Source organism: Pituophis catenifer, unplaced genomic scaffold (assembly GCF_029215685.1).
Source record: "Pituophis catenifer annectens isolate HBS135680 unplaced genomic scaffold, rPitCat1.0.hap2 SCAF_1, whole genome shotgun sequence".
Lineage (NCBI taxonomy): Eukaryota > Metazoa > Chordata > Lepidosauria > Squamata > Colubridae > Pituophis > Pituophis catenifer.
The window spans coordinates 341,867,094-341,881,581 of record NW_027256881.1 but is presented as its reverse complement, the minus strand read 5'-3'; the positions used below and the strand labels follow the sequence as shown (position 1 = coordinate 341,881,581).

Below are 14,488 nucleotides of genomic sequence, written 5' to 3'. Positions count from 1 at the left end.
ATGAAACGTCTGTAAGAAAAACAACCAAGCTCAGGGAGCACCAAAGGTCCCACAATCCTCCTCTTTTCCTTCCTTCCTTCCTTCCTTCCTTCCTTCCTTCCTTCCTTCGTTCCCCACTCTACAAACCCCACTTCCTTCTAACACTGATGGTGTTACCTAGTTGGGTAATAAAACGTCTGTAAGAAAAACAACCAAGCTCAGGGAGCACCAAAGGTCCCACAATCCTCCTCTTTTCCTTCCTTCCTTCCTTCCTTCCTTCCTTCCTTCCTTCCTTCCTTCCTTCCTTCCTTCCTTCCCCACTCTACAAACTCCACTCCCTTCTAACATTGATGGCGTTACCTAGTTTGGTAATGAAACATCTTCAAGAATAATAACCAGAGAGAACCAAGGACCCCGCCCCTGCTCCATGAGCCCCCCATATGTGAATACCTGCCCTTCCAACCTTCCCAGGCAGCAAGGACTTCTGGGAATTGTAGTCCCACAACATCTGGGAAGCACCGGGCATTAAATGAAAATTAACATCAAACAGGGATGCTATTGCACGATGCGGAAGGACAGCCCCTACTGTCAGCGCATCTGCCTGGGGATGATGGAAGTTGTAGTCTACCCCCACACCTGCACACCCCAGGAACCCATCCCTCTTCGTGACGTACTGTGGCCAGGTCCTTGGTGGGACGAGTTGGGGAGGCACTGCTGGAAGACGCCATGGATGTGGGGCTGTGGTGGCTCAGTTCTTTCCGATGGAGAGTGGCTTTATCGACCCCATTTTCTCGGGAGGAGAAGGACTGGACGCTGTGGGGCGAAGAAGGATCCTGTGGTAGAGAGAACCGAGGTTAGGCCTTAATCTTCCTCACCTCCCTGTTTTCTGCCCCCGTCCCCTCATATTTCATCATTTTCCCCTCCAGTGTTTTTTTTTTTTTTTTCAACCTTGGCCACTGTAGACTTCAACTCCCAGAACACCACAGACCCAACAAGGGAATTCTGGGAGTTGAAGTCCTCAAGTGTTCAAGCGGCCTAGTTTGATTTCTCCCAATTCATTGCATTGCATTCGAATTCTTCCTCTTCTCTGAAAGCTGCAGGCAGCAGACAGAGCTCTCTCTCTCCCTCTCTCTCTCTCTCTTGCCTGGTGCCTGCAACAACAACCCTGTGAGGTAGGTTAAGCTGAGATTGAGTAGAGCGCCCCACTGTCACCCACTGAGCTCCCAAGTTTGTTGATCTCTTTCAACCTAACTTACCCAACAGGGTCGCTGCTATGGGGCGCCAAGGGGAAGGTAAGCTATTACAGGTAGTTCTCGACTTGCGACCACAATTGAGTCCAAAATGTCTGTTGTTAAGTGAGACGTTTGTTAAGTGAGTTTTGCCCCATTGCGACCGTCATAAATATGAGTCATAAATATGAGCGGGGATGCCATAACCATGAAAAAAGCTCAGGAGTCACTTTTTCCAGTGCCGTTGTAACTTTGCACGGTCACTAAATGACTGCTGTAAGTCAAGGACTGCTGATATGTCCTACCGAATATAAGAAAGCATATAAATCCAATAAATGTATTGTGAGCTGCCCTGAGTCTCCGGAGAGAGGCGGCATATAAATTTAATAAATAAATAAATAAATAAATAAATAAATAAATAAATAAATAAATAAATAAATAATAAATTAATTAATTAATTAATTAATTTCAGGTGGCAATAGATCAGTGTTTCTCAACCTTGGAAGCTTGAAGATGGGTGGACTTCAACTCCCAGAATCCCCCAGCCAGCAGCGCTGGCTGGGGGATTCTGGGAGTTGAAGTCCACCCATCTTCAAGCTTCCAAGGTCGAGAAACACTGCAATAGATCCTTTAAGCTAATATTTTTTCAAACTTGGCTACCTTAAGATCTTTGGACATCAACTCCCAGAATTCCCCAGCCACCACTGCTAGTCATTATTCCAAGACACTTGCGACCTCCCTTTCTCGGAATTGTAAAACTGAAGGGAACAATAAAGATCATCAAGTCCACCCCGCTTCCGCCTGAAGGGCAGGGGTCTCCAACCATGGCGACTTTAAGACCTGTGGACTTCAACTCCCAGAATTCCTCAGCTGTTCTTCCCAGGAATTCTGGGAGTTGAAGTCCACAAGTCTAAAAGTCGCATTGGTCAGAGACCCCTGTTGAAAGACAGTAAAGATCATTAAGTACTCTTGCCATGCTGGCTGGGGAATTCTGGGAGTTGAAGTCTACAATATCTTAAAGTAGCCAACTTTTGAGAAATGCTGCTTTAAGCCGTTCAATGTTGCTTCAATATATGCCCCACCCTTCCAGCTCCCCCTAAATTCACTGGTCTATTCCCCCTCCATTTGCTAAAAGATTCCCCCCACCAGCTTTATTGCTCTTCAAAGCATTTTTAGAACTCCCCCCGCATATAGATAGATAGATAGACAGACAGACAGACAGACAGACAGACAGACAGAGATAGATAGATAGATAGATAGATAGATAGATAGATAGATAGACAGACAGAGAGAGAGAGAGAGATAGATAGATAGATAGATAGACAGACAGAGATAGATAGATAGATAGATAGATAGATAGATGGATGGATGGATGGAGATAGATAGATAGATAGATAGATAGATAGATAGATAGATGGATGGAGATAGATAGATAGATAGATAGGATAGATAAATAGACGGACAGATATAGATAGATAGATAGATAGATAGATAGATAGATAGATAGATAGATAGATAGATAGATAGATAGATAGACAGAGATAGATAGATAGATAGACAGATAGACGGACAGAGATAGAAAGATAGATAGATAGATAGATAGACAGACAGACAGACGGACAGAGATAGATAGATAGATAGATAGATAGATAGATAGATAGATAGATAGACGGACAGATATAGATAGATAGATAGAGATATAGTTATATAGATATAGATATATAAATGGTAGAGGTAAAGGTTTCCCTCGCACATACATGCTAGTCGTTCCTGACTCTAGGGGGCGGTGCTCATCTCCGTTTCATAGTCGAAGAGCCAGCACTGTCTGAAGACGTCTCCATGGTCATGTGGCCGGCATGACTAAACTTCAAAGGCGCACAGAACGCTGTTACCTTCCCACCAAAGGTGGTCCCTATTTTTCTACTTGCATTTTTTACCTGCTTTCGAACTGCTAGATTGGCAGAAGATGGGACAAGGCGGTGCTAGAGATTCGAACCACCAAATTGCCAACCTTTCTGATCAACAAACTCAGCGTCTTAGCCACTGAGCCACCGCGTCCCCTTTTATACACACACACACACACACACACATAAGAGTAACACAAACCTCATCCACCACCAAGTTGTCTTCACTTTTCTCCCCATCGCTGCCCTGAAAGAAATGAAAAGGGAGGGCAGAAAAACAGAAAAAGAGATTTATTTCAGGGGGGGAGGGGGGAGCCAGGGGGGGCGCACTGAGAGGGGGGCAATGAAAACTGATGAGTGGACATGTTGCTCATTGGAGCAGGAGCTCCAGTTTAAAGGAGCAACCCAGAGAAGAACAGTGAAGTTTTTGTCCTCGACTTTATAAGCACAATTGAGACCGGAACTTCCTTGCCAGGCAATGCGGCCGTTAAGTGAGTCATGCATGATCTTATGACCTTTTTTTGCCAGGGTTGTTCCTCGAAACACATCAGTTCTGAAGTGAATCACACGGTCGTTGAGCGAATCCCTGCAGTTAAGGGAATCACGTGGTCGTTGAGGGAATCGCCACAGTTGTTAAATGAATCATATGGTCGTTAAGCGAATCCGGTCCCCCCCCCACTGTCTCTGCTGGTTGGAAGATGTCTGGGAAGGTTGAAAATGGCGATCGTATGAACTGCAACCATATCAAATGCATTTCGTAAATATATATAATATATGCTAGTGGCTGGCTGCCAAAATTTTGAATCGTGTAACCATGGGCATCCTGCGACAGTCATAAGTATGAGAACTGGTCGTAAGTCACTTTTTATCTAGTGCCATTGTAACTTCGGTCATTAAACGAGTGGTTTTAAGGCGAGAACTACCTGTCCAATATGCTACAGGTAGTCCTTGATTTACAACAGCTCATTTAGTGACCGTCTGAAAAAGTCACTGGAAAAAAGTGACTTATGACCGGTTTTCACACTTATGACCACTGCAGCATCTCCGTGGTCATGTGATCAAAATTCAGATGCTTAGCAACTGACTCATACTTACGACGGTCGCAGTGTCTCCTTTTGTAACCTTCTGACAAGCCAACTCAATGAGGAAGCCAGATTCACTTAAACAACCGTGTTCCTAACAACAACTGCAGTGATTCACTTAGCAACTGTGGCAGGAAAGGTTGTAAGATGGGGGCAAAACCCATTTAACAACTGTCTCGCTTAGCAGCAGAAATCTTGGGCTCAGTTGCGGTCGTAAGTCGAGGTCTACCTGTATCTTCATCTGGGCTGCAAGTTTTAGAAGGGAGGAAAAATAGTTCAGGTTTTCGCAGCAACGTTAGGCAACTGAGGACACAATCTGACTCAGTCACCCACTTGCAAAATATCTGGATGGCAGAGAAGCAGCTCAGCTCCACCCAACCCTCCTTTCCAAAGCCGGCTTGCTGCAAAAAAAAGGGCAGCCACTCACGTAATCCGTGCCGTATTCTTTTTCCGTCTTCCTTTTTTTGCTGCTGTTCAAGTAATCCGAAATGGCTCGCATCCTTTCTCCGTTCGACAGCATTAAAGAGCTCTGCAGAAGAGAAAGACGAAGGGACATAAACTCGAATTGTCTAGGGAGATTCTCAGCCATCCAGGTCATCGTCGTCCCAAAAAAGGTGCTTTTTTTTCAAGAGGCAACTGGACTTTCTTCTTTTTTTTCCTTGAAGACGTTTCGCTTCTCATCCAAGAAGCTTCTTCGGCTCTGACTGGCTGGCGGGGGAATGGAAGGATTTTATATTCCTTGCAGACAGCTGGTCATTTGCATCCTTTTAGAGTGTCATTGAGGCCACTTGGAGGTTGGTTTGAACGAGGGGGTCAAAGAGGCCGCCTATGTCGAAATTGAACAGTCCTCCCTCAACAGAGGGGGAGGGATACAACATCATCTACCGTATTTTTCAGACTATAAGACGCACCTACATTAATTAATTAATTAATTAATTATATTTCTATACGGCCTTTCTCCCGTAGGATTCAAGACGGTATACAGTCAAGAAAAATATAGACACACAAACATAATAAAATTGCTTATTAAAATTATAAATAATTATTAAAATTAAAATAATAATTTTAATAAGTTTGGTCAATTAAATAAAACCCAGAATTAGATAACATTTAAAAAATCATTCACATGTTCGTATGTTAAGCCCCGCCTGTTGGAACATCAGGGTCTTGAGGGCACGGCGGAAAGCACGGAGATCAGGGATATTCCGTATCTCCGGGGGCAGTTCATTCCAAAGGGCTGGAGTCCCCACAGAGAAGGCCCTCCCCCTGGGAGTCGCCAGTCGACATAATTTGACTGACGGTACCCTGAGTAGTCCCTCCCTGTGAGAACGAACTGGTCGGTGGGAGGCTATTGGTGGCAAAAGACGGTCTCGTAGGTACCCAGGTCCTAAGCCATGGAGCGCTTTAAAGGTTTTTAAAGGTTTTTTTTAAAGGTTTTTTTATTTACAGGCGGAAAACAAGAAAAAAAGTTTTCGGTCTCCGTGCGTCGGATTTTCGCTGTCCCAGACCCCCAAAATCACTCTGCAGTGCCCTACACGTCCCGTTTTCGTCCAAAACACACCTGTTTTCACTAAAAATGTACCCATTTTTGGCCTGCAGAATGCTTCTGGGGGCCAGGAAGGGAGAAAACGTGACTCGCGGAGGCTTCGGGAGGCCAAAAACGCCCGTAGTCCTTTCAGCAGTTCCAAGGAGGCTCCACACCCATTTGCACCACTCAAGTGACCCTGAGGACACAAATTAAACTCCGAGTCGCCTCAACGACTCTCTAAAGGGATGCAAATGACCAGCCGTCTGCAAGGAGTATAAATCCTTCTGTTCTCCGCCATCCAGTCAGAGCTGAAGAAGCTTCTAGGATGAGAAGTGAAATGTCTTCAAAGAAAAGCCAGAAAGTCCAGTTGCCTCTTGAAAAAAACACCTTTGTTGTGGCCCGTAGATGGCCTGTGCAGATTGTAGCTGATTCCGACAGCGAGGAGGCTGGTGTGGTGCTGCTTCAGCAGCCTGTGCAGCTGGCACTCGAGTCGGACAGTGAGGAGGCTGGAGAAGATGTGGTGCCAGAGGCAGGGATTCAGCCAGGGCCTTCAAAACCTCCAGAAGCTCCTTTAAGTGAAGAGGACGAAGAGGAGGAGCCTCTTCTCGATGCACGGGTGCGCAGAGCTGCCAAAAGGCAGGAGTGGCTCCTCAGGAGGAGGTCTCCTTGAGAGTAAGGCTTGGGGCTAATTGGCCACTCCCTTAACCTATTTAAGGAGGAATGCCAACTGAAGCAATTTGTAGGGAACAACTTTAGTTCACTCTCCTTCGTGTCTGCAAAATTGCTTCTGGGCTTTCTGCCAACTCTAGTAAGACTGTGATTACCTTATCTTAGAATTCTGGTAGGCTGTTAAGACAGTTCATTAACAGCCTTTGAATGATAAAGACTAAGTTATTTTGAGTAAATACGCTATGTGTAGAGTTTGTGTGTGCTGTGTTCTTTGGGGTCCGTAGCTGGGGCAGAACAGCCTTTGGGACAAGCTTGGGAACTGCTTCACAGTGCGACAGAAGGAGAAAGGAATTTATTAAGTCCCTAAAACAAAGCAAAGCGAGGCTGGTGGAGACAAGATCTGAGAAAAAATCTGACAACTTTGCAAATCAATTCAGTACAGGTAGTCCTCGGCTTACAACAGTTGCCTTAACGATCTTCCGAAGTTACAACGGCACTGAAAAAAGTGAGTGATGTTTTTCACACTTACGACCGCTGCAGCATCCCCATCGTCACGTGACTTGCATTTGGATGCTTGACAACTGGCTCACATTTATGACGGCTGCAGCGTCCTGGGATCACGTGATCCCCTTTTGCGACCTTCCGACATGCAAAGTCAATGGGGAAACCAGATTTGCTGAACGACGGTGTTACTAATTTAACAACTGCAGTGATTCACTTAACAACTGTGGCAAGAAAAGTCGTAAAATGGGGCAAAACTCACTTCACAAATGTCTCACTTAGCCACATAAATTTTGGGCTCAATTGTGGTCGTTAAGTTGAGGACTACCTGTACTAAGTTAGCAGTGTTTCTCAACCTTGGCAACTTTTAAGATGTGTGGACTTCAACTCCCAGAATTCCCCAGCCAGCATGGCGGAGTACTCAATGATCTTTACTGTCTCCTTCAACAGGGGTATCCAACCTTGGTGACTTTTAGACTGGTGGACTTCAACTCCCAGAATTCCTGGGAAGAACAGCTGGCTAAGGTATTCTGGGAGTTGAAGTCCACACATCTTAAAAGTCGCCAAGGTTGGAGACCCCTGCCCTTCAGGCGGAAGCGGGATGGACTTGATGATCTTTACTGTTCCCTTCAGTTTTACAACTCTGAGACAGGGAGGTAGGAGGTGTCTCAATATAATGACTAGCAATGCTGGCTGGGGAATTCTGAGAGTTGGAAGTCTTAAAAGTTGCTGAGGTTGAGGAACGCCGTACCAGAAGAATGATTTCATTATGGGTGAGTTCCCAGGACATACATACATGTATTAAGCTAATTAATACATGTATGTATTAATTACATACATGTATTAATTAGCCTCCCCTGTTTTAAAATTCTTTTAAATTAAAATTTTAATCTGTTTTAAATTATTGGGATTTTTAATTGTCTCGGGCTAAATTATTTAATTTGGTTTTAATTATGTTTTTTAACTTTTGTATTTATGTATCTTATTTTGTGCCTGTTCACCGCCCTGAGTCCTTTGGGAGTAGGGCGGTATATAAATCTAATAAAACAAAAACAAACAAACATAATTGTGGATCAACAAACTCGTCCCTTATTTTGTTAATCTACACTTGAACTGTGCGGAGTGAATTGCTTCACTGAGCAACCGGGGTAAAAGTACAATTCTAGATTTATATGCTTGGGAACACTTGGTCTTAGGAATGCAAAGGCTGGAGTGTGGATCAGATTGTGCATTTTTTTTTCAACAGAATCTGTAAACCTTTGAAAGGTCTGTTTAAAGTTTAAAGCATCTCCCACGCAAGTCACTTTTGACTTAAGAATAGCCTCTGGAAGACCCAGAAGATGACTAGCACGAATTGCACATGCCTAGCCTAGCACATCTCTGCACAACTTGGGGTGCTGAAGTTGTAACAAAGCAGAGAAAGCAAAAGAATGTGAAGGAAAGGAGAAAGAAGAGGAAAATGGAGAGGAAGGGAGGATGGGAAGGGGAGGGAGGGAGGAAGGATCAAAAGCAAACTTAAAAGAGTCAAAGAAAGTGGAGGAGAATGGAAAGGAATTGATGAAGAAAGGAAGGGAGAAGGGGAAGGAATAGGGAAGGGGAGGGGAGGAGGAGGCGAATGGATGGGCAGGGAAGAAGAAGGGAAGAGGAAGGGAAAGGAAAGAAAGGAAGAGAGGGAAGGAAAGAGGGAAAGGAAGAAAAGGGAAGTAAATGGAGAGGGATGGGAAGGAAAGGGAAGGAAAGGAAAGGAAAGGGAAAGGAAGAAAAGGGAAGTAAATGGAGAGGGATGGGAAGGAAAGGGAAGGAAAGGAAAGGGAAAGGAAGGGAAGGGAAGGAAAAAGGGGAGGGAAGGAAAGGAAGAAGGGAAGGGAAGGGAAGGGAAGGAAAGAAAGGAAAGGGGGAGAGGAAGAAAAGGACAGGGAAGAGAAAGGGAAAAGGAAAGAAAAGAGAAGGAGAAAGGGAAGGGAGAAAAATAATTTATTTATTTACTGTATTGTATTGTGTTGTATTGTGTTGTATTGATATGCTGCCCATCTCCCTTATTAAGCAAGTCAGGGCAGTTTACAAGATGCAGAGCTTTTTCCAAGCCGCAGCCTTAAATCCCTTTTCAAAAACAAAAGGCCCCATCATTTCACAGTTCCATCAATGAACTTGTAAAACAAACAAGACTGTCACCCTTTCAATATTTCATTCATGAAATGGATTTTTGTGCGTGTGTGTGGAAAGGCTGCAGAGACGGGTTCAGTGGAGAGGGGAGGTCAGCGCCTCCAATAAAATGAAGTGCAGAACGGAGCACCTACAACAGAAGGGGTTCGGACCCCCCACCCACCCCGAAGACCCCCTGCCCTCTATAGCAGTAAAGCCAAGCCGAAGGTTCCTCCTGGATTTACTTGCCATGCAGGGAGAGGAAAACAGCAAACAAATTAAGGTGGGGAAAAAACGTGCAAAACGTTTAGTGAGCAGGAGGCCGTTTCCATGCACTAGCCTGACTCTGTTGCTGGTAAGTCTTTGAGTTACGACCATAATGAGCCTTGGTGGCGCAGCAGACTAAAGCACTGTTAAGTAACACCAGCTGCCTGCAATTACTGCGCGTTCAAATCTCACCAGGCTCAAGTTTGACTCAGCCTTCCATCCTTCCGAGGTAAGTAAAATGAGGACCCAGATTGTGGGGGCAATAAGCTGACTTTGTATAAAAATAAAAAAAACACCGCTTGGGGGAGCCCCGAAAGCCCTATTAAACAGGTATATACAAAAGTATGAAGCCTATTGCTTAACGCATTGTAAGCCGCCCTGAGTCTCCGGAGAAGGGCGGCATATAAATCGAACCAACCAATAAATAAATAAATAAATAAATAATGGACCCAAGCAGCAAGGATCGTAAAATGGGCAGATTGCACTACTGAGCCAATTTTATGATCTGTTTTTTTTTTTTTTTTGCAGGGGTCATTAAGCAAGCAATGCAGTCGTTAGGTGAACCAGTGGTTTTCTATGGGCATGGTTTTGCCAAAAAACCAGAAATATAAATTTTCGGGGGAAAACCGTCATAAAACGTGGATCACAAGGATGGGATGCTGTAAAGGACCAGAAAGGAGGCCAAAGCATTGATTATCATTTCTCCTTTTTCTGATTTTGCCTTCTCGCTTTGCTTGGCAAGGAAAAATTCTGCACGGGATCGATGAACACGTCACCTCGAGTGCACACGTTTTCGGAGGGAGCCTCCAAATCGAAAATTCTGGTTGGGGGTTGCAGCCTGCAGAATTGAGTCCAGAAACAGCCCCAATGATTGGCATTGAGGGCCAAAAAACCCCAAGCAAATTTCAAATTGTCAGATTTTTGTGCAAGCGTCTTGGTTCTTATTCCTTGATTGTCTCCCAATTATTTGCATCCAGGGCTAAAAAACCCCAAGCAAATTTCAAATTGTCAGATTTTTGTGCATGCTTCTTGGTCCTTATTCCTTGATTGTCTCTAATTATTTGCATTCAGGACCAAAAAAACCCCAAGCAAATTTCAAATTGTCAGATTTTTGTGCATGCTTCTGGGTCCTTAATTCCTTGATTGTCTCCCAATTATTTGCATCCAGGGCTAAAAAACCCCAAGCAAATTTCAAATTGTCAGATTTTTGCGCAAGTGTCTTGGTTCTTATTCCTTGATTGTCTCCCAATTATTTGCATTAAAGGCCAAAAAAACCGCAAGCAAATTTCAAATTGTCAGATTTTTGCGCAAGCATCTTGGTTCTCATTCCTTGATTGTCTCCCAATTATTTGCATCCAGGGCTGAAAAACGCCAAGCAAATTTCAAATTGTCAGATTTTTGTGCATGCTTCTTAGTCCTTATTCTTCGATTGTCTCGTGCAAACATCACCCTACTTACATCTTCATCAGAGCCGTGTGTGTGTGTGTGTGTGTGTGTGTGTGTGTGTGTGTGTGTGTAAATAAAAACTCCACTGGAGATAAACATCCTTTTCCTATTCTCTTTGGTTCAGAGCCTCTCTTTCCCGCTGGGGGCTAGGAGGAAGGAGAAACAATTGGGAAGGGCGGGGTAAAGAGAAAGGGTGGGTGGGGGGAAGCAAAGAGACTTACGGGTCCGGGGTCTCTCTCTGTCGCCATGGCAACACGGAACGGCAACAAGGCAAGAAGAGAAGGGTTTTAGTATCAAAACACGAAGAATGCCACTCATCCCGCCTGCAACTGTACATAAAAACACCCTCCCACGACAGTACAAAATGTGAAAATTAAATTATCACGAGGTTGCACCTCTCTGCCTCTTTAATTGGAGGAAGCGGGGTGGTGGCGGTTCAAGGGCATTTGGGAAGGAGGACAACCCCCCAAAAAAATTGATGCATTTTTTTTCCTTATTCGTTGTCAAAGTTGCACCCCTAAAACGATCCATATTGGAAGGCTGGCATTCGCTTCGGGCCAGCGGTAAGTGGGACCGGATGATTAGCGATGAAAAGGACTCCGAATTATCTTCCCCTTGACCGGGTGATGCAGGTAAACTTTTGCAGCTGATAATCTAAGAAATATGGGTAGTCCTCGATTTACAACCGGGAAAATTTGTTGCTATACGGGGCAGCCGCGAAGCGAAGCATTGTGGAGCTGTATCTGTTTTTAGGAGCTTTTTCTGGTGTTAAGCAAAGTTATTATCTCTTCTTCTTTGCTGTTAATCTGGTTACGGGAATTACTGCAGTCGTTAAGTGAGGCATCACACTATAATGATTTGCAACCTTCCCGTCAGCTTTCCCATTGGCTTTGCTTGCCGGAAGTAGGCCGGGAAGGTCACGAATGGCAATCACGTGACCCCAAGATGCTGTAACAGTCATATGTATACGGCCACTTTTTCAGCGCCGTTTTAATTTCAAAAGGTCTCTAAATGAATGGTCATAAATCGAGGACTACCCTGTGGCTATGTTGCAAATCATCCATTAATAAATTACCAAGTATGAACTAAATCAGAGGTGTCTAACATTGGCAACTTTAAGACTTGGGGACTTCAATTCCCAGAATTCCCCAACCAGCCGTGCTGGGAGAATTCCCCATGCTGGTTAGGAATTCTGGAAGCTGAAGTCCACAAGTCTTAAAGTTGGACACTTCTGAGCTAAATACAATGAATGAAATAAATAAATGAGCTAGTAACAGCGAACTCAAACTGCTATTTGACCAACTGCTCCACATTTACACTTCTTTTACTTTTAGGAACAGTTGACATTTTTTTCCCTATTATCCCATTTCTAAATTTGGGTTGGGACCCTCAAAATTCCCACCTTATAAAGCTCATTTCATGAGGAACAGCAATCTTAATGCACACGAGCAAACAGAAGATTCTTTCAAAGTGAAAGAATCTTTGATTCTTCCAAACAGACTCAAAACACCAGTACTGCATTTCTCAAAACTGGCAACTTTAAGGTATGCGGACTTCAATCTCCAGAATTCCCAAACCAGCATGATTTTGTCCCCCAATATCAGACAATGGAGTTAGTCACCTGTTGGGAGAATCGTTTTAAAGTAGACATTCAATGTTTCTTCATATCTAGGGGAACCACAATGAAAGCACACAAGTTACAGCAATGTTTCTCAAACAGGGCAACTTTTAAGACGTTTTTAAGAATTTAAGAATTCTGGGACCTGAAATTTATGAATGTTGGCTGGGGAATTCTGGGAGTTGAAGTCCACAAATGGTGGCTGGGGAATTCTGGGAGCTGAAGTCTACAAATGCTGGCTAGGGAATTCTGGGAAGTGAAATCCACAAACGGTGGCTAGGGAATTCTGGGAGTTGAAGTCCACAAATGCTCATTGAGGAATTCTGGGAGTTGAAGTCCACAAATGCTCATTGAGGAATTCTGTGAGCTGAAGTCCACAAACAGTGGCTAGGGAATTCTGGGAGTTGAAGTCCGCAAATGCTCACTGGAGAATTCTGGGAATTGAAGTCTGCACACCTTAAAGTTGCCAGGCTCAAGGTTGACTCAGCCTTCCATCCTTTCTAAGGTAGGTAAATTGAGGACCCAGTTTGTGGGATCAAAAACCTGACTTTGTAAAAATATACAAAAGTATGAAGGCTATTGCTTAACGCATTGTAAGCCGCCCTGAGTCTCCGGAGAAGGGCGGCATATAAATCAAATTAAAAAAAAAAAGTTGCCAGGGTTGTCCTGATAGTCCCAGCCTTCCCCAAATTTAGGCAAAATCTTTCATAGCTCACTCTCAAAGAACAAATAACCAAGATTATCTGGAGAAACCTACCTCGGTCGGCATCGAGAAGCCCTCGGTCGTCCTTGGCAACCAGATGGGCCTGCGCCCCCAATGCTCCCGACAGTGCCAGTAGCCCTGAAGCGCTACCGAGGCTGGCCAGGCTGGCAGACTGGACGCCGGAAGGGTGAGGGGTCAACGGGATGGGGGGCGCGTGATGGGAAAGGTGTTGAGCTTGGAGCTGGTGCTGAGGAGACAGAAAGGAATTGAAGAGCCTTAGAGGTCGACCAACTCTTCTAATTGTTTAGAAAAGCGCTGCTGTTTCTATCTTTGCACTTTTAACGTTTTGAAGTTTGCCTCATTTGATTTCTTAAATCCTGCCTTTAATAATTTGTAAGTAACTCAAGGCAGCTAACATATCTAATAATCCTTCTTCCTCCTAATTCCCCAACAACTATCACCCTGTGAGGTGGTTGGGCTGAGAGTGAGGGACTATAACTCACCGTCTCCCAGGATTGGCCCAGAGTCACTCAACTGTTATTTGTGTTTAAGGTAGGGCTAGAATTCACCATCTCCTAGTGATTGGCCCAGAGTTACCCAACTGGCTTTTGAGCTTGACAGGACTAGAATTCACCATCTCCTGGTAATTGGCCCAAAGTCACCCAACTAGTTTTTGTGCTTAAGATAGGACTAGAATTCACCGTCTCCTGGTGATTGGCCAAGAGTCACCCAACACCGTTTTCCTGGTTTCTAGGCCAGCACCTGAACCATTACACCTAACTGGCACTCTTATCTCTCTAATATTTGAGTCTTTAGCACTGGCTTCTTATCTTTTTTATTTTTAATAATGTCTTCACTATTGGACATTTTTGTAAGCCATTCAGAGCTGCTGAGCATCCTATGACTACAATTAGGATCAGAATATCCGTTACTAAGCAAGACGGTTATTAAGTGAGTCAAACCTGACTATGACTTTTTTCGTGGTTAAGTGAATCACTGCAGTTGTTCAGTTAGTGACACGGTTGTTAAGTGAATCTGGCTTCCCCGTTTGACTTTGCTTTTCAGAAGGTCGTAAATGGGGATCACATGACCCCGGGACACTGCAACCGTCATAAATATGAGCCAGTTGCCAAGCATCTGAATTTTGATCATGTGACCCATGGGGATGCTATGACAGTTGTAAGTGTGAGGACTGGTTGTAAGTTACATTTTTCTGTAACTTCTGTAATACGTTCATACGCTTGCTAAGCAAAAGGTTGTAAGTCAAGGACTACCTGTAGTTCTGTGACACATAAAAACATTATTAATCATATATACATATATACATTATTAATCATATATATTTTTAAATGTTGAAGAAATGGGTTTTTTACACATTGAAAAAAACATATCGTTTAGTCCTCGTTTAGCAACTGCCTCT

At 44.1% G+C, this 14,488-nt stretch overlaps 1 protein-coding gene across 1 annotated transcript in view; it reads right to left on the bottom strand.

Moving 5' to 3' along the window:
- Positions 1 to 14,488, bottom strand: part of LOC139308362 (transducin-like enhancer protein 1) — a 79,737-nt gene that overhangs the window by 22,267 nt on the left and 42,982 nt on the right. The window contains exons 8-12 of the mRNA XM_070931876.1: positions 13,123 to 13,315; positions 10,969 to 10,985; positions 4,622 to 4,723; positions 3,315 to 3,359; positions 654 to 812 (exon numbers count right to left, since the gene is read on the bottom strand). Of these exons, the coding sequence (XP_070787977.1) occupies positions 654 to 812; positions 3,315 to 3,359; positions 4,622 to 4,723; positions 10,969 to 10,985; positions 13,123 to 13,315 (516 nt within the window). The remainder of the gene's footprint in view (positions 1 to 653; positions 813 to 3,314; positions 3,360 to 4,621; positions 4,724 to 10,968; positions 10,986 to 13,122; positions 13,316 to 14,488) is intronic.